The sequence below is a fragment of the Alligator sinensis genome, unplaced genomic scaffold, assembly GCF_000455745.1.
Source record: "Alligator sinensis unplaced genomic scaffold, ASM45574v1 scaffold377_1, whole genome shotgun sequence".
In the NCBI taxonomy this organism is placed as follows: domain Eukaryota; kingdom Metazoa; phylum Chordata; order Crocodylia; family Alligatoridae; genus Alligator; species Alligator sinensis.
The window spans coordinates 2,354,938-2,381,269 of NW_005842047.1; the positions used below are offsets into that span (position 1 = coordinate 2,354,938).

Below are 26,332 nucleotides of genomic sequence, written 5' to 3' on the forward strand. Positions count from 1 at the left end.
AGGAGAACATTTCCGCATCTACAAAGACATGTCAATGAGACAGAGCCAGCGTGCCAGGAGAGACAGTGGATATATTACTATGTTGAAGGGTTTGGGTTAACTGAAAAACCAAGAGAAGAAGGATTTGTGCAGCAAGCATAGTATTTAAAACCAGAAAAGAAAACGTGACGGAAGGAGAGAGAGAAACATCTACCAACCAAGAAAGAAGACATGTCTGAAAATGTCTTATTGGAATGTGCCACTGGGAGCCAGGCTGCAGATCAGGTAAATACAGCTCATGTGGAAAGTGAGGGAAATCACTGCAAACGATTCAGGAGAAAACTGTACTTGCCACACAATACCCTCTATTTGCATGTGAATGTGGTATGACAACAGTATCCAGCCCTTGGAGAAGCAAGATGGTCTTGTGGTGAAAGCAGCAGACCATAACACAGAAAATCTGAATTCTCTTTTGGGTTTTGTCTTAGACATTGTGTTTGAAAATATGCAAATCAATCTCTTATTTCCTCCTCTGTAAAATGGAGATGATCAGATTCCCACATCACCCAGGAATGCTGTCAGGATCAATCCATTGCAAGAACCGCTCAGATGCTACAGCAGGGGCGAGCAATTATTTTGGGCGGAGAGCCACTTACTGAGTTTAGGCAAGCCATCGAGGGCTGCATGACAGTCAGACAGGGGCAAATAACTATTAATTTTCTAATTTTTTGAGGGGCCCTGTGGGCCAGATAGAATGGCCTGGTGGGCTGCATCTGGCCCGCGGGCCGCATTTTGCCCACCCCTGTGCCACAGGCTGATGCCTCCCACATGACCTAGATTAGCGCTCTCAGGAGAATCTAGCGGAAGCATTTGCTGACCAGGGGTAGAGGTGCATCAGTGTAGAGAAGTGGCCGTTTACTGTATATTTCTGTTAGAAATTGCTTCTGTTTGAAACAGTTTCACTACAAAATTGATTACACAAGCTATGAAGAACGTTGGAGGTTTTTGTAGTATTTATGTCACAGCCATAGGGAAGGGAGAGGAATAAGGTAGTATTGCCCAGAATGAGGAAAAATGAAGGGACTTGGAGAGCGAAGTTTTGAGAGAGGAAGAGGCTGGTGTCTGTGCGTCTTACAAGGGGGTTGTAGCCGTGTTGGTCTAAAGACATAGGCAGACAAGGTTCTTTGGGTAAATCTGATATTTTTTTTTAGAGCAACTCAAATATTTGTGTTGGCTTAATAAAAGATATCTGATTTACCCAAAGAACCTTGTCTGCCTATATATACATATATATAATATGTATGTATGTATGTTTGAACTGGGTAAAGGTGAGCCCCTGGCTTATGGGAGAACACAGACTCTGAAAGATATGTGATCAGGATATCGGGTGTAAGAACTACAGGAGTTTTAATTAACTTTCTAATAACAATTCCTCCAGGCAACGATGAAGTTCCAAGACACTATTTTTTACTCAGATGAAGATAGCAGTCTGTATTTCACGTACAGTGGTGAATCAAACATTCTAGAGGTCAACGAACTCAACTATCAGGTACAAGGCTGGCTTTATTTATCTTTATTTACTATGGCATGTATTCAATCATTTTCTGCTTGTAACATTTAAGACACGCTAAAAAGATAATGAGGAATCAAAATACACACAGAGGCTTTGCAATTACTATAAAAGAAACATCATTGAAGCTATGGAAGTTTTGGGTACAGAATCAGGCCTTTAGCTGCTCTGAAATAGTAGGCTGGTCTGTCGCAGAAGACATATTTGGCACAGCAATGGGTTGGGTGATAACAGGCAAAAAGTGTATCTCAGCTACATTTGTGCTCTTCTGATCTTGAGTAGGCTCTGAGCTCCTCCAAATAGGTCCAAGAGGCTATTCTGATAGATGGGCGTCAAGTTGCACGAGAGCCTAAGTTATATCCCCTCTCTCTCAGAAACGCACCCCAGACTGGGAACTGATAGTGTGACATGCATAAAAAGATTCCTCAGGGAGCTATTTAAGATTTCTATCTGCTTTGTACCAAAGAGCTGCAAAAAGCTAGAGCAGTTCTCAAGAACTGGGCCTTTTGCTTTAGCAAGCAAAAATACATTTTTTGCAAAGACTTAAAGGCCTGTGCATATGAGGTGTAACATAAATAGCTGGACAGTATTTGCATTCCTGTTCAGATAATATGCATTATCTTTTATTTTCACTTTTGATTGTTTTCAGATTAGAGCTGACAAAATATTTCCGGCCAGCTCTACCAAATGCAATGATGATCAGGTGCTTGATAGAAATATATTGAAAGAAATAGGTTTGGTAATCAACAGTTATAACAGAAAAAAGATGGAAACATAGGTGGCTATAAAAAGGAATTTGCTAACACCCATCTTCGGAAATGTGCATCCAGTTGGTGGCAGCTACTCCCATTCATTTATCAGTTTGCATTATCTTAACTTTGAAAGGCTGTGTTGTGATGGTACTACCTTTTTGAATGGAATGCTTATTTTCTTGTATTTAATTTTTTTCATTAGGTTAATGTGGCAGCTCAGATTCCCTGGTATGAGAACATAGCAGAATTGAAAATGCCATGGACATGGAGCAGAGGCCCAGATTCTCATGTGTCAGCAATCCAGAATCTGAATTTTAAAGTTCAAAGCGGTCAGATGATAGCTATTATAGGAAGCTCTGGTAGGACTGAAAGCTTTACCATATTGACCATGTCTTTACCATCAAGTGTACAATAGCTGATAGCAATAATTTTCAGTCCCCTGGATGCCAAAGGACATGTAACGCAGCTCATCTAAAAAAACCCATTCCTTAGCAGCAGGTGTTATAAATCAATAAGGCATGAGCACATGGGTCCCATGGCAGAAGACAGTTTGATCAAGAACTTCTGTTTTGATTTGTATTTTTGTTTACCAACTGTTTCTTTGTGAATGGGTTTTTTTTACCACTAGAGTTTGGGGGCCAGATTTCCTGAATCTGCCTGTAACAAGTGCAAGGTGCCTGCAGTGAAGGAAACTTGAACTGCCTGACCCAGCTCAATGGGAAGAATGGGAAAGTACCAGCCCTGACCTGATTACATATGTACCCTAATCCTAGTCAAACCCTGAGAATGAGTAGTAGCAGTACCATTGCCTCACATCCACAGGCTGAATTCCACTCAGAGACAGATACTTTTGCAGAGTATGGCAGTAAATTCAGATGAGCTTAATGGAAAATACATGAAGAAAGGAATACAAAAAACTAGAACTCTTGGTTCCAAAATGATACCTTTTATTAGACCAACTGGAAAATGGCAAGAAAATTGTCCAAGTACCAAGTACACCCCTGAAGAAAGGAAGCAATTCCACCACAGTGTGGTTTGTCTGTTAAATGTTTTCCACTTCCTACCTACCTCCCCCTCACCATCACCTCCTTTTCTGATTGTGGGGGCTGGTGAACTTTTCTATTGGGTTCTGCTTTCTCAGGTTGCCCTAATAAAGACAACCCATGGTAAGCTTTACCTCTAGAGGTAGTAAGTCGAAATTGACTTTGTATGGCTATAGAGGTGAAAAACAAATCCATGCCTTATGTCTCCTGGGATTTAGCTATCCTGATGTAAAATCCACACCTTTGGAGAGCAAAGATGGGAGCCAAGTGTGTCACAGAAGAGTCTTTATGTCAACAAAATTAGATCGTGGGCCTTTATTACTTAGCCAAAATATACAGGTAATCTGTTCAGCAATGGAAATGACCACCTGGGAAAATCAGTGCAAATCTATTTTAACCAGCATCTTTACAGAAGAAAGATGTTTTTTTCAATTCAGGAAATATGCTGAAATAAGTAAATAAAAAACTAGAATAAGGAGCAATGAAATTGAAGTTTTACCCTGGGGATCACACTGATAAAAGGCAGAGGTTTTGATGGAATAACATCTTACATTGCAGTATATTTGTTAAGGTAACTTACACTGAACATAAACCCCATTCAGGAAACCTGGTTTAGAGAGCTTTTTAAAATATAGTTTATTAACTACTTTATCAAATGCTTTGGTGAAATGGATCAAATTGCTGGTGGTTTTCTTCCTTTCTCTGTGGTGATCAATGTGTCAGTCATAAGTGGATGGTATATAGCTTGCAGATGGCTGGCATCCATTTTTTAAAGAAAATTCTACATTAAAAAGCAACCTCCAAAACCCCAAGCATGAAGTTTTTAACAAGACTGGCAATAAATTTAAAACAACAACAATGATGATGATGGAACTCTGCACGCCCTTGCCTACTGTATCACACAGAATGAGAGCAAACCCTTTTGTTATTTAATTCCAAACCTGGATTTGCTCCCATTCTTCAATTTTGCTCCCCCTAAATGTGAGCAAGGCATTTATTTGTAATATTTTACTTTTAATACTTATTGATATTATCATAGCACCTAGACACTCTACTCATGGCGAGCAGTCTTTTGTGTCAGGTATATTAGTGCAGAGTCTGTGCCCAAACAGACCTCCACTGATGCCAGTGGGACTATTACTATGTTTAAAGTTAAACATGTCCTTAAGCATTTTGCTGAATCAGGGCCTGAGTTTTCAAGCTCACTGTAGGCTTGAGGCCACAGTCACCTAAAAATTGGCATGTTTACTAATACAATAAACTTAAGTCTGTAACTTTGCTCTGATGGCAAAGGGTTTAGGGTCTGAAGGTGTCAACTGTCTTTGGCACCCAGTTGCATCTTCTCTATACAGTCAAAGTACCATGGGAGAGGGACCACCACAGTGATGCACAGCATGCCTGTTCTGCACATGCTACATCCCACAAAGATGCAATATATAGTCACCTTCAGTGTAGTACTGGGCACTCAGTAATAAGCATGCCCATAATACAGTGCTTTTTGCAGTGCACACAGAACCACAATAAGGACGGCTATGTGACATCCTTTTGGCGTGCAATGCCAACAAAGCAGGCATGTTGTGCTTTACTGCAACAAGCCCCAGTGTGGTCTTTTCAGGAGAAAGACATGCCTACAAGATCATTTCTAAATGAATGGTTAGTCTGGTAATGCTCTACTCCAGTTGTTCCCTCTGTGTTTGGAAACATACATTTGCTGAATCTGAACTTGCAATAGCAACTCTGAAGCTTTGACTGTCACTGACTACCCTACTTTTATGTTTCTGGAGTATGCTGTAGTGAGGGTTTGGTGTGAGCGGGGTGTATATGCAGAGTGTAATATGAATGCATAAGTTCAGCAAAGATGTTTACCATATTTACTAGCATACCAGACTCATCTTTCCCCCCCCAAAAAATCATCCCTCCAAAGCTGGGGTGCCTGTCTTAATCAGGAAAGCTGACTTTTTTCCCTGCCACTGGAATAGAAGTATACTGACACTGGGTGCTAAAGGCTGCCAAGATGGTTACTGTTCTAGCATGAGCACAAGCTACATTGCTCTGGAATTACCTCTTTGGGTGTCCTTGGAAGGAGCCAACTCCCCGTGCCCCCTTTGCTCAGTAAAATATTTATTCTCACTGTGGCTTCAGCCACTGGTCTCTGGCCCCACCAAGCAGAAGGGGCAGAGTCCAGTGTTAACCCTCTCACAGCCATAGCTATTAGCTGAGCTCTGTAGCTTTGTCTGAAGAGCAACTGAGTTGGCTCAAGGCAAGTGAGATGCTGCATGCAGTCTGTAGTATGTTGATGAGACCGGTGGTGTGAAAACAACAGTATTATTTATAGGAATTTATATAAGGACTTATTTACTGCAAAGGAGTAACAGTCTTCCTACTGCCCTTGCGAGGGTCTGGGTTCTAGGTTTATTGCTGTCCTGCTACACCAGGAAGTTCCTGCTGCTTCACCCAGATTGTCTCCTGGGTTGTCACACTTCCTGGACACAAATCCTGTGTTTCCAGGAGGACTTACAAAATTGACCATAATCCGGAAAAATCTTTTTCTCTACATTCTGGCTTCCAAACATACTATTTGGAAGCATGTGGTATGTTAGAAAATGTGGTAGCTTCGTTTTTGTAAATGGAAAGACCAACTCCAGAATGCGATCCATAGAGATTTTTAACCTTTTGATGATGATTTTTCTAGGCTGTGGAAAGACATCTTTACTTGATGTGATAACCTGCAGGGATCATGGAGGGAAGATTCAATCTGGCCAAATCATAATCAATGGAAAGCCCAGTACTCACCAGCTTGTTAAGAAATGCGTTGCACATGTGCGACAGGATGATCGACTGCTTCCCAACCTGACTGTCAGAGAAACGTTGCTGTTTGTTGCAAAACTACGTCTTCCAAGGTTTTTTTCGGATTCACAAAGGGAAAAAAGGGTAATTAAAGCGGTTGGAAAAAAGAAAGTTGTCAAAAAATATATGACAAAATTGCCCAAGTAATTATGTGCATTCGGGTAAGAGCAACAACACTGAACCTGGCATTTTTGTGTGGGTTAGTAATTACAAATCCTGATTTGTCAGTTTTTGGTTGTAAGTTTGAATATCATTTGTTCCCAGTCTCAATTTGTATTTGTAGCAAAAATGGCCAATTTTGGAAGAAAACCTGAAAAAAGAACCAGATTTTGAGATTTTTTTTTTAACACTATCTGAGAAAAAGCAAGGTTCAGTCTTAAATAGCTATTGATCAGAGAGGGCAGTGATATCTGAATGACAATTAAAGCCCAAAATATATTTTTGAGGTTATCTGTAAACTATAGTTCATGTTGAAACAACTGACTCTTGCTGTATCATTTAACCTCCAGGTAGAAGATGTTATAGCAGAACTGCGGTTACGACAGTGTGCAAACACCAGAGTAGGGAATGAGTACATTCGTGGTGTTTCAGGAGGAGAGAGGCGAAGAGTAAGCATCGGAGTGCAGTTGCTATGGAATCCTGGTGAGCATAATAATGTTCATTTTAATTAAACCACAAATCTGTGAGGCTGAGGCTTTTCTAAGCAATTATTTTTTAATTCCTTGCTATAGCAATGGTAGCTATTTACATTTGAGATGCTGGGGGGCAGGTCATTTTCAAGCCTCCATGTTCGTCACAACTCCAACCTCTGTTCATTTACCCCGCCTGCTCCCACTGACATTACCAAAACAATTTTTGTTTTTAACTTTAATAGGAGCAGGAATAAAACTGATGCCCCATGATCATTTTCCTAGCATTGAGTGTCCAATCTTTCAAACTCTCACACACTAGTATCACTTCTGGTTTCAGCTAAGCTACTTGTGCGACTAAGTTTACGTAAAGGAGTAGCAATCTTTAGGACTGGGGCTTCAGACTGTAATCTTAGCAACTGTGGCTATACTAGGATTTTTCAGACTTCTATTACCAACAGCTTGGGCCTCATGCAATGGAAACTGTAGTACAGAGAAAACTACCCCGTGTTACCTTATCCTGCTGACATGGTAGTAATACAACCTATAGCTCCTACTAGTAAAGTTACAACTTCCTAGTGCAGGTAAAGCCACTTTTTCACAATTTTGGGGAAGGCAGAAATCATTTTTTGGAGGAAGTGCTACTCCTGAAAAAAAGCTGTGTTGGAGATGAGCACAAGTCCCCACTTCTAGGGCAAAAATGGAAAGATAAAAATACTCCTTGGCACTTCATCTCTATTCTGAGTAAGCTCTCCAAAGCAGGAACCATATTTTGTTCCTCATTTTGACAGGGACATCTAGGCCAGTAGTTTTATAACATAAATGTTAAAATGTATTAAGTCTCAACCTGTTTGGCGTTACCTGTCTCAGGTTTTAACAACCAACTGCAATAATAAACAAAAATCACATCAAGCCATGCAAAAACATGCAGTAAAATATTAAAAATAAAATTTCTCCTCTTCACTTTTGTACTCTGAAAATATATTAATGATTTGATTTGGCAAGTTTTACTATTAATCCTTGCACCTGAATAATGCAAATAATCTGAACACTGAGAGTTAAAGAATTGCATCATGCTCTAAACTCACCAAACCTACATTTCAGTTAACATGCATACAGAGATACAAAACTATAGCTATTGTGTGCTCTTGTACTTGTTATATCCAGCTGAGGAGTAAAGAATCAAGAAGGAAAATGTTGGAAGGTTTTAAATACAGGGCCTGAATTTGTGCCTATTTAAGGTCAATAATAAAACTCCTATTGATATCAGTGGAAGCAGGATAAGAGCTGAATGGAGAATAGAAAATATTTTTAAAAGGGGAGATTCCCATTAACAAATATTTGACTTTTGGTATGAAAATATGCTTTGGAAAATAATTTTGTACATTGCATCAGTAAGTTTCCATATACCAGGGCCATTTAACTTGCAACACGAGATCAAATTGAGTGCTTTCCACAACTAAACACCATATATTATCTCTTCCAGGAATACTAATTCTTGATGAACCTACATCTGGACTAGACAGTTTTACCGCACATAACCTTGTGGTAACACTCTCCAGACTAGCAAGAGGAAACAGATTAGTTCTTCTTTCAATTCATCAGCCTCGATCAGACATCTTCCAGCTCTTTGACTTAGTCCTTCTGATGACTTCTGGAGTCACCATCTACTCTGGAACAGCCAGAGACATGGTCCAGTATTTTACAGAATTGGGTTATCCCTGCCCAAAATACAGCAACCCTGCAGATTTTTATGGTAAGTATCAAATATGATCATAAAAAATAAAATGGATTGCATTAAATTATTTATTTTCCTAAGTTATTTCTAATTTACAGATTTTACTGAACGGGATTTAGATACCGATAGATAATTGTTAAGTGCCTTTAAATTAATCTGAGCTATATTTTATTTTAATAACCTCTTGCGTCACAGTTTCCTTGAGCACATTAGTGCTGCAGTATAAGAAATAATGACCTTGCATAAATAAGTAAATCCCTTATTTTCAGGCTCCATTTTGGAAAAAAAAAAAAGCTTCTTCACCCGTCCCCTCTTCAGTCAGTCAGAATTTCACTCAGTTGATACAGATAAAGTCTTTAAACTATTGCTCTTGCATAATCCCACAGGAGAATCAAATAGTCAAGGAAAGCTCCCAAAAGGGTTGTCCATACTAAAAGTAAAATTAAAACAGCACTGAAAAAAAATTTGATGTGGTATTTGTAGTCTATGCATAAAAATATTGCAATGGCAAATGTCAAGACTGTCAGGGGCCAGACTGAAAGTTAGGTTCTTTTGGAGGAGGAAAACAAAAAAGGCTGACTTACAATTAGAACAATTAATTAGCAGTAATGGAAATGGCGATGTGTGGCACAATTAACTTTAAGAAATGGTATTTGTTGCGGTCCTCCTCTTCCATCCTTCTTTGCAAGGTAAGAACTATGTTTCCATTTGCTTAGTTTTGCACCTACTCGTATTCCTGTTCTGTGTGCTCTGAAACTTTCTGCCCCAGGTAAGCAATGACTGAGCCGCCCTCCTGCAAACAGTCCCTTTGCCTCCTTATATCCAGGGTGGAAAGCTGTTAATTTGCCAAGGAAAGCAACAGTCTCTGTTCCTGAATGGTATGTTCCCTGTTCAGTTCCCCTTTTATAGGATGCAGGGTTTACCCCATGGGAACAGCTTTAATCCAGACCAAAAAAAGCATAACAGCAACCCTAGCTCTTGTCTCCCAGAGGGCCCAAACCTGTCCGTAGACAAAGACCAGGGCAATCAATCCCCATTACCAGGATAGCTGTGCCCTAGTGACCCCGGCTAGGGAACAGATCAATAGATTTGATTACTATACAAAATACAGTGGGAAAGAGACAAACACCAAAACAGTGCAGACTCTGTCCATCATCATAATAATCCAAACTCAGAGTCCCACGTGCCTTCCTGGTGTATCTGGCATCTTTGGCAGAGACACCCAGGGAATGGATCTAGTCCATAATCTAATGGTAGAGAGAAATACAAAGAGCAGTTTGGACAAGTTAGCTTACCTGGAGCTGCTGATTTGTCCTGCAGTGATCTTTGCTCCTGGTTTGGCTGGGAGCTCGAACATGAACACAAGCCACGTTGCTTGCTCTGGAATGACCTCTTTGCATGTCCTTGGAAGGAACCAATCCCCACCCCCTTTGGTCAGGAAAACATTTATTCTCACGGCAGGCTCCAGAAGGTTGCAAAGCTCCCATCCTGCAGCCGCTTTAACACACGAGCTCAGCGACAACAGCTTTGTGCAGCACCCGAGGGCTCCTCGCAGGGAGACCAACAGATAAGAGTCAGGATACAGCCTATGCTGGGGCTTCTCTGGACAGCACCATCTCTTTCATTAGTACGCTCCGAACTAGGGTGTCTAGCCACAGAGAGAGTCTAGAGCAGGGTACTGCCAGCAGCCAGCTACCTGTGCCCACCATCACTACTGATCCCCAACCACTTTGCAGTGAGGGTAAGCACAGACACGGCAGAGAAGTAGGCTTCACAGAGAAGGAAAGCTCTGTGGTGCAACAGGCAACAGCGCAGCTCTGTGCCACCAAGCCCCAATGCCGGATTAGATCTTTGCAGGCTGGATCTGGCCCATGGCCCATAGGTAACCAACCCCTAGTTTAGAGCACCATCCTCTAAGCACCCTGACAGCTGCAGTCCTCAGCTGTGGTTGGAGTCATGGCAGACTGCCTCCTAGTTACCTCGCTTTGCACACGGAGCCTGTGGCTGGTGGCCAGGGACTTACACTATCAGCCAGCCTAGAAACCAGGGCACACAGCTGGCAGTCAGCCCAGCACAAAGCAGAAAGGTCCAAGGCCACAGCCTTTACCCTACAGCAGAAGATGAAAGCCAACCAAAATCTTCCCCTACCAAGTAACAGCCTGTTACCTAGACACCAGCCCAGGGGCCTGTCAAAATTTACCATGCCCATGACAAGCTCTGTGTCCTCATCCCATTTGTAACCGTAAATTCTGGTGATCAGGATGTTGTCTGCCATTTAGTAAATGCTAGGGAACAATCATTAATATGCAAATCAGCACATTGTGAGCTTCTTTAAACCCTCCAGATTACTGAATCTTCAGCACTAGCATGCTCTGGGAGATGGTGTGTCTGGGTATTTGCATGCTACTCAGGGGAAAGGGCTGCTTGAGCTGATGAAAAATTAGGATGTATTTCTGAGGGTGTCATATCCTCCACCATCATTTCCAGACTCTCACCTCCACTCTAGTCCTGTGTAATGGGAGCACCACATGCTCTCGTGCTGTTTCATCCCTTGACGTTTGCTGAATTAATCCTTAAATGAGGGAGGCAAGACATGTGATCTTGATCTACTGTGTCTTTATATTCATGGAGTAATCCACTTACACTGCCTAGGGACTCGTACAAAAAAAGCCAGGGTCAAAGGAACAGCTTGTCAGTCATAGTCTCTTAACTGAACCTTGATCAATTGTTTTTAAGTGCGGTTTGCCATTCTGTGAAGCACAGTTGGATGAACTTGTGGAACCCTACCTTCAGTTTAATGGCATTTCTGTTAGGACATAATTCAGTTACTTTTCAATCATTCATCTCATTAGTTCCAAATTTTCAAGGCATACTGTCATTATCAATAAGCAGAATCCTATTGATATTGGTGGAAATCAGAGAACTGGAAGAGAAAAATAGGGTACATGCAGAGTCCATACCCCCTGATTAGCAGGATCATCACTTCTAGCCACTTTTATAATTAACTGGGGATCAAAGAACCAATTGAGGACAGCCATACATTCATAGATGTAGGGTTGGAAGGGGCATGTTCTAGTGTAACAGTACTCTTCCTACTCCCACCCCTGTCACCCTGAACAATTTATTTCCCCAGACAGAAAAAATAAGAACTTGGGGGTGGGGGGTCCAAGAAAAAAAAGGAGATATAAGAAGTTTGCACAGAGCCCCTACCTGTGTGGGGAGACTGGGAATGGGAGGCATACAGAGCCTCTGGTACAGCAAAGGTAGAAATGTAGGAATACACAGAACCCCTGATAGGATCCTCCATTTGCTCCCTAGATGTGGGTATGGGGTAGAGATCCCATAGCAGGGGAGAAAATGGTTGACAATGGTTGGAAATGGAGGAGGAGAGAGAGGACACAAAAAATGCATGCTGACACCTAGCAGCTGAGGGAATTGGAGGGAATACAGGGCTGGGCTCTGGCATGAAGGAGGTAGTGAGAGTTGGTGCAGTGAATTTGTGCATGACCCATAGTCATTATTTTCCTAGAAACCTTTTTTTTCTAAAAAGTTGAGTATATTCTACACATCATTACAAAGGTTAGTTTTTTAAGTCATAATGTGGAACTTAAGAATCATTCTCTTTTAACTTGACATGAATTTTTGAATATTGAAAAGCTTAGAATAGATTGCCAATTAAAATCATACCACCACTACTTTCCACTTACATATAGTCCTCTTCTTCCCCCTGGGATGAAAGCATCTATAATCAATTACTGCTATAATTTCTTTTGATTATCATTATCACTTTTTAAATGGGGGGGGGGGGGGGGGGGTTCTGTATTTTTTTAAATAAAAATCTTACAAAATGTGATTGGCAAGATTTTTTTTTTTTTGTGCACCCTTCTGTAATTCTTGCTCCACCCAAAGTCTAAAACCAACTGCTTGGCAGGGGCAGCAGCATTTCTAGTCAGCAGTGGTGACATGTAGGGGGTGCACAAGGGTGCACGTACGCCCCCTGAGAGTGCTGGTGCACCCCCTGACAGGCCACACTCCCTGCTTAGGCGATGGGTTGGGGGGAGGCGGACGGGAGTGCCAGTGCCCCCCCTGTGAGCACTGGCCAGGAAGTGGGAGTGCCGGATGAAGCGCTGCAGTCACTTCTGGGAGTGCCGTGGCTGCTTCCCAGTCAGCAAGATTGGCCATGGTGGGACACGCCCGCCCCCCACTCGGTGAGATTGGCACCAGGGGACCCCTCCCAGGCGCTGACTGATTGCTGGTGGGGCACATGCTCCCCCAACTAAGGTGGCACCAGTCACCCATGCTAGTCAGGCAGCACTGAGGGAGTCAATTGACTTCATGGTTCATTAAAATGTACCTGATGCCTTCTAAGCTCTTCATTCCACAGGTGTTAATAACCCTCTCTCCTTCTTAATGGTCTTGATGTTCCACAAACCAAGCTATCCTTTCTTCTGCAATTCTGCTGTCTGTTAGCAGCTCCTGGTAATGTAGCTCCTATTCACAGCCCATGCAGACTGTTTTTTTACTTATTCCAATAAAGTTAACTTGTTTTTACATCAATCTTAAATGGGATAATACCTCCCTAGGCCCTTAACATATTAGTAAAGCTTCTAGTTTCTTTTTACCTGGAGAAAAATGTGTTGTGTTATATATAATGATGCACCTCACCATGGGCACCCCGCTTTTCAAAATCCTAGATCCACCCATGTTTTTACTGATGGAAACAAAACCATAGAGGGATTGTGAACTCTGAAATTTAGCCAAGTTCACACAATAAATTGTAAGCTTAACCAGAAAAAGAATCCAGAACTTTTATTCATAACCTCTGCCTCTAGCCACTAGAGTTCACATATAAATGTGAAAGTAAAGCCCATTTGTACTATGATAAACTAGAATATTGCCTTGGCCAGATTTAAAAGCTTATCAGTGTTTATTTCAATAACTAGATAACATTATCTTGGTATAAAAATTGTAAAGGTGGTTGCTGAGGCTTCTTGAAATAGATGTGTTATATCTTAGTACATTCTTTTTATGAAGAAACATATGGCTATATGTACAAAGTATGATTCAGTTAAAATCTCTCTAGGTATGTAGATTCATGTCAAATAATGTTTTGTAGTTGATTTGACCAGCGTTGATAGGCAGACCAAAGAAAAAGAGCTGGAAAGTCAGAAAAGGGCAAGGATGTTTGCTGCCTTGTTCCGGGAAAAGGTCAAAGATTCTGATGACTTCTTATGGAAATCTAATGAAAGAGAAATTACAACTACTGCTTCCAGTGAACAATGGTAAAATAATTATATATGCATTTAAATAACTTGTTTCTTACCCAGTATATTAATTGCTGAAGATTGAGTTAGCTAGTTCTGTTTACTTTTTCATTGCTCTTCGACAGTTCCCATTTCCAGTCAGAGGAGCTGATTAACATCTGTTCCCATTCAACTAACCAGTTACCAGGGAACATCAAGCTGTTCACTATATTACTGAGGTAATCTCACCATCAACATAAATTGATGTCTTCCATAAATACTTAAAAACGAAATGCAGCTGAATAGTTTAAAAAAAAAAGGCAGCATAAAGGGCAAAATGTGCACATGCCAAGTGTCTGGAGAAAGCTGGTACTAAACATTTATCCCCATTAGAATATGCGAGTTGCTATACCAGTTGTAATCTTAAGATTTGGTGGTCCCCAAACCCAGAGCTTTTGGCAATACGTTGCCCAAGACCCCTTCCAGCACTACTCATAGCCAGAGAAAATTAAAAAGTTAAAACAGAGTTACAGGGATGTTGTCCAAAACACGTTACTTGCTCAGTATTGTTGCCCAGGGCCAGGAAGGCTGGGGACCACTATACTACCTTGTTCTGTGTCCTACCTGTTTTATTCTTCAGAATAAGGCACATACACTGTTCCTCTAGCCCAGGGTTGTCAAACTTACTCAGTCCTCAAGGTTAGATCTAGATTGTGGGGCTCCTTGCAGGCCAGATATGGATACAGCAGTGGAAGGAGGCCAAGTGGCAGTGACCAAAGGGGTTAACACAGCCTTTTATCAGCCCCCACTGCCAACTTGTGTTCCCAACAGGGCTTGGCACGCCAGGTTTCAGTGGTGGACCCAACTCTGACTTGCCTGGACCCCAAATTCCTCGCCCCTCTGGGAGCACCACAGGCCAGATAACAGGTTCCACAGACCAAATTCGGCCTGTGGGCTATAGGTTGAGCACCCTTGCTCGGGCTGATTGTGTAGTGCTCCCCACATTAAGGAGCTCAAATAATTTAATTGCGACTCCAATGTCTCAAATTGTATTGCAAGACATTTGATTATTTTAGCACGGTAGCACTCAACTTCTCACCCATGGAACCATGTCATCTGGCCCATGGATCTCCCCTGTAAAAGTGTTAAATACTGCTTTCCTGCCATCAAATTTCTAGACTTGTGGGGAGCCCCGTGCATCTGTACTCTCAGGAATCAGCTGGTATAAGGCTGGATCTGATAACATGGGACCAGGCTGGTGTTCCAGACTGCATCTGCAGACCAGCGCTGTGCTGGATCCATCCCTAGACCAACCCCATGTGCTGGATTCAGCCCATGCCACTCATCTGGCCACTGATTCAGCCCATGGGGCCAGAAGGTTGAACACCACTGTTTTAATGCAATAGTTTATTGATATTGATACTGATTATTTTTATTACGATAGATTCTGACAACTACTGACATTTACACAACTAGTAAAAAAATGATTTAAATAGCTTAATATGCATAGAGTACTACTCCCTTATAGCTGGTGATATTAGAAGCACAAGGCATAGACCTTTCTTTAGCAAAGTTTCTCCTTATCTCAAGTGATTGAATCAATACATTTAGAGCTGAGGATCTAATTTCCATCCCTATTTCTACTAAGAGGTTCCCTGCAGCCATACTATCTTAGAATAACTATAACCATGAAGCAAGTGGGTGGATGCCCATATGTTACAATATTTTCTATTTGTATTCTATGTGTTTTTCTAAATAGTCAAATTTTGTTCCCATTTAAAAGTGAATAAATACATGTAAATGAGAACAGAATTGAGGTCAAACTAAGTAGAGAGTAGCTGGCTTTAGTGAATATTATAACTTACAATTAGAATTGTTGTTTTCACAGGCGTCAAGTCTCCAATGATTTCAGAGATATTTCAACATTATTAATCCATGGGTGTGAGGCCCTTCTCATGTCATTATTAATTGGATTCTTGTTCTATGGTCATGAGAAAAACAACCTTTCTATTCAGGACACAACAGCTCTCTTGTACATGATGGGTGCAATAACTCCTTTTGCAGTGATTTTTGATGTTATTGCAAAATGTAAGTGTCAATTTTGTTGCTAATGTTTTAAAACAATCAAAACAAGAAAATAATTCTCAATAGTGAAAAAAGTATTAGCTAAGGGCAGACCTAGCATGAAATGAACTCATTTGTGTTTTATTCTGTAGGTCATTCAGAAAGAGCTATGCTTTATCATGATTTAGAAGATGGAATATATTCTGTTGGTCCATATTTCTTTGCTAAGGTAACTACTTTCAGCTGTCAAAAAAGTGCATATCAGGTTTTAAGATGAAAAGTCAAAGACTTGTTGTGTGGGTGATGAAATCCTGATTGTACTTTGCACTTCTCTGATGACTGTCAGATGCAGTTGTCATCCTGGTTCCCAAACGTTCATTAACTAATTAAGTAAGCCTCATAACACACTTGAGGCACCTAGCTCCATAAACTATGAGCCTAACCCCAGGCAAGAAAATCATCAAAGGCACTGTAGGAACCTTTACTAGCTATTCAAATATGGCTGTGGCAAAGACACCTGGTCAGTTCCACAGGAGCAGGTGAAGAGATGGAAGAGCTTTAATCACTGCAATGAAGTTACTCTCTGACATCTTCAAAATGGCCTAGCAGCCTAGAGGGCCTTCCAGCCTTGTCCTCACTAAAGAAAAGAAACCCTTGTCTTATGCAAGGTACAAGACCTTTGTAATCTTCCACTATGCACAAACAAGTGCCAAAATTAGAAAAATGGCAGAGATTCATCTTGACCAGTTGCTTCTCATTGCCCTCTGTGTTGACTGGTTAGAGAAAAGTCAGCATGATCATGTAGGCAATAATGGAGTCATTTGTTCTAAATGGTCAATACATGTTTCTAAAGGGAAAGCACAGTCCCTGTCACTGTAGGTTAGCTTGGATTGTGATGGTGAAGAGGGAAGCCCTTTTCAGTGTCTTAAATGTATGATTTAGTATAATCTGATTTACAAATCAGTGTAGATTGCTGCTTTTACAAAGCAGGTTCGAGTCTGGATAGCTCTGCTTGTCCAGGAAATGTATGAGAAGTAAGGGTTTTATGTGATGTCCCAACTGGACAGTTGGCAGAAATATCAGAGAAGCTTTTGGGCAACAAATAGCCTTCCTTGATGCCTCAACATCTCTTCCAATTGTACAGTTTGTCCAATAAGATATCACAGAAAGCCCTTGCCTTGTTATGTTTTTACTGAGCATCTTTAACATGTGCTATGTCAAGGATAGATGTTGCAAAGTACCAAAGTTCTGCCTGAAATTATTTCTGCCCCACCTTCGTGGCTAACGTCACTTCTTAGCATAAATGGCAGTTACTGATTTCCAGTTGTAAATGTCTGTGCACACAGATCAGGTAGTTGGACATGTGAGGTCTTTTATTATTTGTTTCCATCAATAATTTCAGCCCATGAAGTGTTTAAAAAAACCCCCTCAAAAGGCCAAAAAACCTTTCTAAATTCTCAATCCCCTAATGCTGTTACTGGTACAACTCATTGCCAAATTTGGGAATTCTGAAAATCAAATGTGATATGATTTCACATAACTTTTATTCTGCTTACTGTGTAGTTTGAGTGCTGTTGAGAGTTTAGCAATGCAACATGTAATGCAAAAGATCTTTCAAAAATACTGCCAATATATGATAAAATGGCAATACTAGGGGGTTGTTTGCATGTGTATGCTATTGCTGACCTCGTCTTCACTTTGCCTCAGAAATAAGTAGCAAAAAATTGAGGTAGAATATGTTAGATGCTACTTTCATCTTCAAGGGCTCAATTTAGGATTGCTCTGAGGAAACAAATATATTAAGTGTAGGAAGCACCACTGTTTCTGGGGAAAAAAAATCAAAGAATCTTTAAAAAAATATATGTTGTTACTGCCAGAGCTGAGAATAACCCCTTCTTTGTAATACTGCCTCTTTTTGATGAGTTTCAGCCACTATGGCATCTATAATTTAGGTTTCCATTTCCACACAAGATATAAAACCCTCGTTAGCTGCATGAAAAATCATGCTTCAAATCATGTCACAAAAATAGCATAGTTTTCACAGAAAAAACAATGTAATTTGTTATGAACACAGCAGTAGAGGTATAGTAGTAAGTCACCTAACACTTCAAGTACATTCTTTGTTCCTGTGGATTCAAGTATTACAATATTACGTACATATTTTTAGCTTGATGTGCATTCTATTTTTTTTTTTGTTAAAACTGAATTGATTAGATTGTGCAATAGGCTGGCCCAACAGCAGAAAAGAGGAAAGGTACCAGTTTGTGCTTTGAAGTGTGTTTGCCTCAGAATTTGGACAAAACTGCATTTGTAGAGACTCAATAGGGACATTTTGCTATAAAGCTTATACAAGTTTTTATGGAAGCTGACAAACTAAACACAGCAAAAAGTTTAATCCTTAACAAGACAACTATCCTTATTATCTTCATTATAAAAAATGTCACAACCAGCAATGGAAAAAGAAATTAAGTAGAAGCCTCATTTCATTTTTAGCATGTAATTGAGAACATCTAAAAAGGGGATGATTACATTTTCATTGATTATTTCTTGCAGAATTGTAGATCTGAAATAAGAAAGTTCTGTGACTTTCATTTTTTCTTCTTCTCTCCCCAGATTTTGGGTGAACTTCCAGAGCATTGCACTTTTGTAATAATCTATGGGGTTCCCATCTACTGGTTGGCAAATCTCAGTCCTGTGCCAGAACATTTCCTTCTGAACCTCTTGTCAGTCTGGCTAGTGGTTTATTGTGCTCGAGGACTGGCGCTATGGGTGTCAGCTCTGCTGCCAACCTTACAGCTCTCGGCCTTCTTAGGCAATTCGCTTTTCATAACATTTTTCCTGAGTGGTGGTTTTGTGATAAGCTTAGAAAACCTGTGGACAGGTAAGACTGGTGCAGACTCACAGATGACACACACTTATAACTTCTGTAAACAATAGGCAATTTGAACAGAGCACAGTATGACAGTTCAGAAGGCCTGAGCTCCATTCCCAGCTCTGTTACTATCCTGTTGGATGAGGCTAGATGAACCAATCATTGCTGTGTGCCTCAGCTCCCTTGTCTCTAAGAGAGCTTACTAATAGCTAACTTTCTGGTATCTGTGGTTAAAAAGCACTATTTAAAAGCTTGGTACCACACACTGTCTTTAATTTGTTTTTAGAAAAATAATTCAAAGATAAGCATAAAACCTGTCTGATTAAAGTTCAGAACTACATTATTTTCACTATGGCGCTCAATTACAAGTGAAATATTAGGAAGCCTTATTTAATACTGCATTTTAGCATTGTCATTGTATAACAAATAGCAACAATACACGGTAGTTACTTTGCTAATATAATATTTGAACTGTCAACTTAAATCTCATTTACAAACAAATGTATTTAGTGTATACATCATATATATTATTTAAACGGAAAAATATTGAAAAAAATCCAATTTCCTTTTAGTTATTTATGCTGCTTGCTTACTTCTTGCATTTTTTCAGCTTGCGCAATGAATGCAGACTTCTCAATTGCACTGTTGTGCTGATATAGCCAGCATCATTTTCAGGCTCTCCCACACAAGTGCAACTCTAGAGTCTGGAGCAGATACCTGATCAGAATGCTTAAAAACTAAAGACAGAGAGAGAGAGAGATATTGTGGTATTTTAAAATGAAGCCCTTTCTAGTGTTTTTATAGTTTGTTTACTAGCTTGTTTTTTAAACAAAACTTAAACCATTTAATCAAAGTTGGCCCCAAACTAAATATGCTTTAATTAAGTACAATATATGCAAAAAGGCTCCCACAGGAGGGACTGTACTAGTTTTTTGGGGGGTTTTTTGGTGGCAGGATAAAGGGGGACCCTCCAGGTTTGCATACCCAATTTTTATACCCAAGTAATTTGTTTAGACATGTTAATCCATCAGTAAGATGAATTCTATGATAGCATGCTCAAGAAACTCATGATAACCTGTTTGTTTTAGAGCTGGGGTTCCCAAACTGTGGTATGTGTACCCCTGGGAGTACGCAAGACATCTCTGGGGGAGTACACTGAAGAAATTGTGTAACGGCGGAATTAATTTTCATTATAGTAATAATTGGCATTTAAGGGGTTATAATATAAAATGTATGCTGGTAGGGGTACATGGGCAGCTGGTAAACCTGGAAGGGGGTATGCAATAAGAAAAAGTTTGGGAACCTCTGTTTTAGAGGCTATGGATACATTTGGTGTATTTATATTAAAACAGCTTCTTCCTTTCCCTTCTTGCCATCTTTTCCAGTTCCATCGTGGTTTTCTAAAATATCTTTCCTCAGATGGAATTTCCAAAGCCTGATGCAACTTCAGTTCACAGGACTCACGTACCACATGACAGTTGGCAATGTTACCTTTCAAATTCCAGGGAAACTTGTAAGTTGTTCTCCAATAAGAATGCACACAAGTATTTGATAAATTATTAAGAAAAGGCATCTGTATTGTTGTCATAACTGGCTCAGTCAAACTCTTTGACCTCAGCTGAGGTTGATGCTATGGCATCAGTGAGGTTTGGTGGGATTATTTAGTTGCTCCCTTTCTGTATCAGCTCCCTGTCAGATCCTGCACAAGAACAGAGAAGGAAAGGAGGGCTTAGAAGTGGTTAGAACCACATGCAGTTACTCCCATTCCAGCATCCACGGAGAAGGAAGAGTGATGCATTCTCCGGCCCTGCTTGTGAGTGAGCTTCTGAAGCCTGTTTCAGAAGATTGGTGGGATACTAGCTGAAGGCAGAATAAAGTAGAGATTCATAGCTGTAAAGGGGCCTGGCAGCAACACTGGTAAAGCTTCTCACTATGGCTCTGGAGTCGGGAGTTTAAACCCTGCTCTGGATTCATGCTAAAGGCCATTCCCAGCTGACCCAGCTACAAATTGGTACCTGGTCTTTCCAGCAGCCAGATGTGATGCTAGCCACATCACTCTTGTGTATGCCATTGGCTAAGAAACTAGTGCAGCCTTAACCCTCTAATGAGCCACTAGACTTGAATAGACCTTTCTTCTACTGGCATAATGATTAAGAGCCCTGGCTTTTAACATTTGGATGCCCCAGTTACTGTTGATACTAACCTGAATGATGGGGAAATCTCACTGTGTTTCTCCAGTGTGCATGTGTACACAAAGTCAAAGTGGACTATAGCACAAATGGCAAACCTCTGCTACTCCTGCAGAAGGGATTTGTCTCTGGCAGATTTGCTTTCAGTGTTTATATGGTGCCTGAATTTGTCATCCCTTCCTATCCAGGGATCAATAAAGCAATAATTCTCTGTCAAACATCAGCTACACCTGAACAACAGTATGCGAAAATGGGGCTGTATTACTGTAATTGACAATCAGAACATTGTAGCCCCATATCTTAAAGCACGGGTGTCAAACTCACACTGTGCCCCAGACAAGATCTGGTCCATGGGGCTCCCTATGGGCCAGATCTAGCTGAGATAGAGGTCGCAGCGGCTGTGCCAGTTCTGGCTCCAGCACAGGACATGTGGTGGCGGTGGTGGCTCCAGGGCCAGTAGCCAAGGAGTTTGGATTGCAGCAATGATAATGGAGGCAGATCAGGGCCAGATCAACCCCCTCTCAGTCTCCTGTCACCAATTGCCATGCCCACAGGGACCTGGATTCTGCAGCAGGCCCCTGTCCACATTGCCTCCAGCTTCCAATGGCTCACCGGTAGGTAGCCCACTGGACCAAATCCATCTCACGGGTCCAAGGTTTGACACCCCTGTCTGAAAGCTATACCTAAAACATGAGGAATGAGGAAAGTATAACAAGGAGGAAATGTGCCATAGATCCATTCCAAAGAAGCTTTTAACTACTATTTTATGATGTTTATGGTTATAGGTAATTCAAGCTCTGGATCTGGATTCTCATCCTCTCTACATAAGCTACCTCATCCTTGCTGGTATCAGTACTGGTTTCATACTGCTATACTATGTGTGTCTGCGGTTTATCAAGCAGAAATCCAATCAAGACTGGTAATTGTTTAAAATGCAGAAAAATGCTACTGTTTGTGGGATGTCAGGTTACAGTGTTCCTAATATCAAAGACCAGCTCCCTTTTCGCCACAAAAGGGACCCTACCTTAATGGTGTGTCACCTTCACAGATTTTATTAATGTTCTATCACAAAGATCTACAATAATAATGCAATGATTTCTGTAAGCCACAGGATGGCAGCAGAATACAGGTAGTTGAAAACCAACTTCATGATTTGTGACTCAAATAGTAATGTTGAAGATAAAGATAAACTATGTACTAAAATGAGCCTTCAGCATTTTTTATTTGTTCTGACACAGTTACGTGGGTGACAAGTCACATGCCTGTGGGTTACTGGATTATTCTGTGCCAAATGCCCGGCTGGTGCAATCAGTGTAAATCCATTGATTTAGAAGGGCTTACTTCACTTTACCCCAGCTGATCATCTGGCCCATAATTTCTGAATGAATTTTTCTTCATACACTTACCTAGGATGTCTGGAAAAAGTAAGCTAATAATATAATGAAAACAACCAAGGTTTTCAGCATCATAAACATCATAGTGTTTTGTAAACACACTGCAGGATAAGCACACACCATTTCTTCATTCACAGTAAAAGTGCCGCCAGATGAGGAGGATAACTCTGTAGCAACATACACAAAACAATCTTACACAATGCTTTAAAACAGAAGGTGAAGAATATATGGTTTCAGGCAGAATTTTATGTAGGCAGAAGGTAATGATCCAAACAACTGAGTTAGAAAACTCTAGTAATAAGCAATTAAAATAACTCAGAATAACGTGATATAAAGGTTCCGCACTTGTCTGTTGTCTACCCATTATTGATGCATAGAATATGCATTTGTTGACTGTAAGAATGATTTTCTGTTCCAGATCAACATATAACTACATATTATCCTTCTGCTGTTTGTTTTTGAAAAGAGTAATAAAAATTTGCTATGAAAACAGATTAACATCTTTCTCCATGCAAATATAGAGTATTCTGACAGTTATTAAGTCCATGTCCTCAGATTCATTAGGCAGAGTGCACTGTCTCTGATTTTTTTTCAAAAGAAGTTGAATATACAGTGGTGCATTCGAAGAATGCTTGCAGTTGTGAACCTAAATACATGCACTTGTATAATGCATACAAGGCATTCAGGTGCCCTGGCTGCACACACAACACCGTTCTTTATGTGCACAATTTTTCATAATTAGTTATTTTCATGTGTAATTATCTAGGCTCAATGCACAATTAGGGCATACTTGTATAAATTAGGTGCACAAATTTCACAATTTGGGAATTGGTATACCTATCCTGTTTAAAAAAACCCAGTCACATTCATTAGTGGGATGCACTCCCGAATAACTGAAAGTTTATATGAAAACAACACAGATCTAGTCTAAGTTCATTTATTACAGTGATACAATTAATGAAATACCTCTCATGTAATTGGTTATAATACCTCAGATATTGTTATGTCAACACTGATTTTTAAAAGGACAAATTAAAAACGAATTAAACAAATATCAGCCATTGTTTAATAATTGCCAGTCAAGAAATCAGTCCGTCATATTTCTCCCTATAGGGGTTGCATTGTAACACTTTCCCAAGAAGAGAATAATCTGATGAGGTAAGGGAAGAGTGAAAGAACAAGCCTTAGAAAGCAATAGGAATCTGAAATATTGCAAGGTTCTTTTAAGGCAAGTTTTACCATGTATTAAAAAAAAGAAAAGAAAGCAGTAGTGGCTGGTTCAGTTACACTTGATCTTTAAAAACATGCCCAGATCTTATCTCACTGCCATCTTGAAATTGTCAGATTTCCACTGTTTCTTAATGGCAAAGCCAGTTCTTTCAGTCCTACTGAGCATCATTAAATTGTCATGATGGCAGCTTCCTGTTTGATTCTTAATTATTCCTTTTTATTATATTTAAGACACTTAATTTTTTAGAGTGGTTTACTCTTCTTTGTAATGATCTGTTGTGATTAGAATCTCTTTTATATTACACTGAAGTTTTGAGGGTGTATATTGGTACTTCTATTCTAAACCTCTATTTTCAAGGTATTTAGAGGATTAAATTCTAGGCTGACTCTCTGTTGTGAATTCACTTTGATGTTTAATAAAAAAAAAGGAGAGAGACAATGGGAGAAATTAAAGACATAAGGGACAGCTCTGAATTTTAGGGGCATATTGTCATGCACAAAAATCCTCAGGCATCTAGATAAGAATATACCCATTGCCTTAACTTTGAATTTCCTTCCTTTTGTGAAATTAGTCAGGCTGTTGACATTACTTAAACAGTCTTTTTCATTTTAAATTCCACCCTCTTAATATTATGCATTGGGACCAAGCGGTGTGAGTGTTTCAGAGGTAGTGTTATGACAAGGGTAGATGTATACATAATAGGACTTGAATTGAGAGCCTAGGAACAGCCACCTTATGGAACAGTGGAAGAGAGATATCATGGGATGTGGCCAGTGAGCGTGTTGACATTAAAAAGGCTCATATTCTATACAGTTTAATTACATCAGTGGATTGCATATGATATCTTGTTCCCTTGATACCTGGAGATACTAAAAGGGAGAAATAGTCTGTGGTTATTGTTATAGGTTTGTGGGTTTTTTTGGGGGGGTGGGGGAGTAACCCTGAAGGAGCAGTACACAGTATTCATTCCTAACAGCTTTCGCTCCTGGATCTATGCACAGAGCAGACAGGAGGGTGGGTGGATGCCGCACATCATGCCCCCCACTAGCTCTGAAATGACCAACATGGAAAGATAATAAAGGACTTCTGGACTATCTCTGGGCCTTGCTCCTGAGAACACTGAGGGTTTTTTAAGACTTGCGAATGTCCCTTCTGATCTGTCTAGTAGTGGGTAAAGATCAGAGCAAGACATCTACTTTACCCTGTCTGATGGAAAGACTGGAAAATCCTAGTGGAGATGCCTTGTCTTATTTTTCCCAAGAAGATTTGTTTTTAACTGAATGAGGTAATGACTGGAAAATAGGTTCAGGCACAACATAGTTTTATTAGATGATAATGTCTGACTTTCCATGACAAGATAACAGACTTCTTGGGTAAGGGCAATGCAGTAGGTTTAATTTATCCAGACTGAAACAAAACGTTGATACCATGGTTATACTGAAAGGTGACTGGAGAGTGGTTAACAATGGGGTTCCTCAGAGATCAGTCCTAGAACTTGTCCTGTTTAACATTTGCAACAGTGACCTTGGTGCTGAAGCTGGAATTGTCCTCACAGAACTTGCAGATGACACTAAGGTAGGGATATTGCTAATGCAGAAGAGGACCAAACTATTGTACAGGAAGATTAAAATAATCTTGTGAAATGAGGCATTAGAAGTGGAATGAAGAAATGTTCCAAAGCCATGCACCTGGGACCCAACAACAAGAACTTCACCTATCAGGGGGAGGTGCATAATCTGGAGATATTTGAAGAAAAGAAGGAACTGGGCATTTGGACCATTGTAAGATAACCATAAGCCACCTGTGTAACACTTGTGAGCAAAGCTAACACAATCTTAGGGTGTCTGAGGTGGGATTTATTCAGTACAGAAAAGAAAGCATTGATACCACTGTATGAGGCACTGGTAAGTCCTAGGTTGGAATACCATGCACCAGAAGGTGCATCATTGAAAGAGATGAACTCAGACTGGATCAGATTAAGAGAAGCTCTATGATGGTTAAGGAACTAGAGCCTCTGAATGAAAGAGAATTAGAGAGGGTTTGAAGGGACTATTTTGGGGACTCAATGGGGAAATGATTGCCTGCACAAAGGAGCCTGGGCTTAACTACCTAGGGGGGTCCCTCCCAGTCCTATGTTGCTTGTAGCTGTCTAGAGATGCTTGCTCTGTGCTATGTTTTACACCCTTCTTTTATCAGACTCCCTCCCCATTTTCATCCCATCAGCGGTGGTGTGCACCCCACAAAGTCTTCCCCTTCTCCATGCCAGGGACTCTATGCATCCTTGATCTCTATTTCTTCCATATCAAGGATATCCAACCCCACCTGGTATCAGGTACCTCTACACTTCCTCTGCCAAACAGGGGCTCTGTGAGGTATTGCTATGATATACGATAGAGGTCTGTAACCTCATTAAGGGTTTGGACCAAGTGAACAGGGAACTGTTGTTCACCGAGTTCCAGAATACTACACCTAGGTGCACCTGCTGAAAGTAATAGGAGGCAGGTTTAAAACTAACAGGAGAAAGTACTTGATTAATAAATGCATAGTTAACTTGTGGAATTCATTGCCAGAGGAGGTGGTAGAGGCAGATGGAATAGCCAGGTTCAAAAAAGGACTGAATCATTCTGGATAATAATAATACTGGATAATTCCATTATTATCTCCAAGAGAACAGTTGGAGATATCTTTACACCAATAAACGGTGGCTACCAGGGAGGGGATAAGGGTAGATCACTAGATATATCTGGTTCAATTCTCTCTCTCTGTGGCATTCAATCCTGC

General features: G+C 40.5%; 1 protein-coding gene across 1 annotated transcript; it reads left to right on the plus strand.

The window, feature by feature from the left end:
• Window positions 1-19: 19 nt before the first annotated feature.
• On the plus strand, window positions 20-21,849 carry ABCG8 (ATP binding cassette subfamily G member 8). The gene is made up of 13 exons (XM_014519544.2): window positions 20-264; window positions 1,418-1,528; window positions 2,504-2,660; window positions 6,037-6,275; window positions 6,701-6,833; window positions 8,307-8,576; window positions 13,675-13,840; window positions 13,948-14,040; window positions 15,690-15,889; window positions 16,018-16,094; window positions 18,479-18,746; window positions 20,123-20,250; window positions 21,712-21,849. The coding sequence occupies exons 1-13, from the start codon at window positions 211-213 to the stop codon at window positions 21,847-21,849; spliced, it is 2,034 nt and encodes a 677-aa protein (XP_014375030.1). The 5' UTR covers window positions 20-210.
• Window positions 21,850-26,332: the final 4,483 nt, after the last annotated feature.

Coding starts and splice junctions, on each gene's coding strand:
- ABCG8 (XM_014519544.2), top strand. CDS start 211: ATGTCTGAAAATGTCTTATTGGAATGTGCCACTGGGAGCCAGGCTGCA. Junction 13,841..13,947: donor ACTGCTTCCAGTGAACAATG/GTAAAATAATTA, acceptor GCTCTTCGACAG/TTCCCATTTCCAGTCAGAGG. Junction 14,041..15,689: donor CTGTTCACTATATTACTGAG/GTAATCTCACCA, acceptor TTGTTTTCACAG/GCGTCAAGTCTCCAATGATT.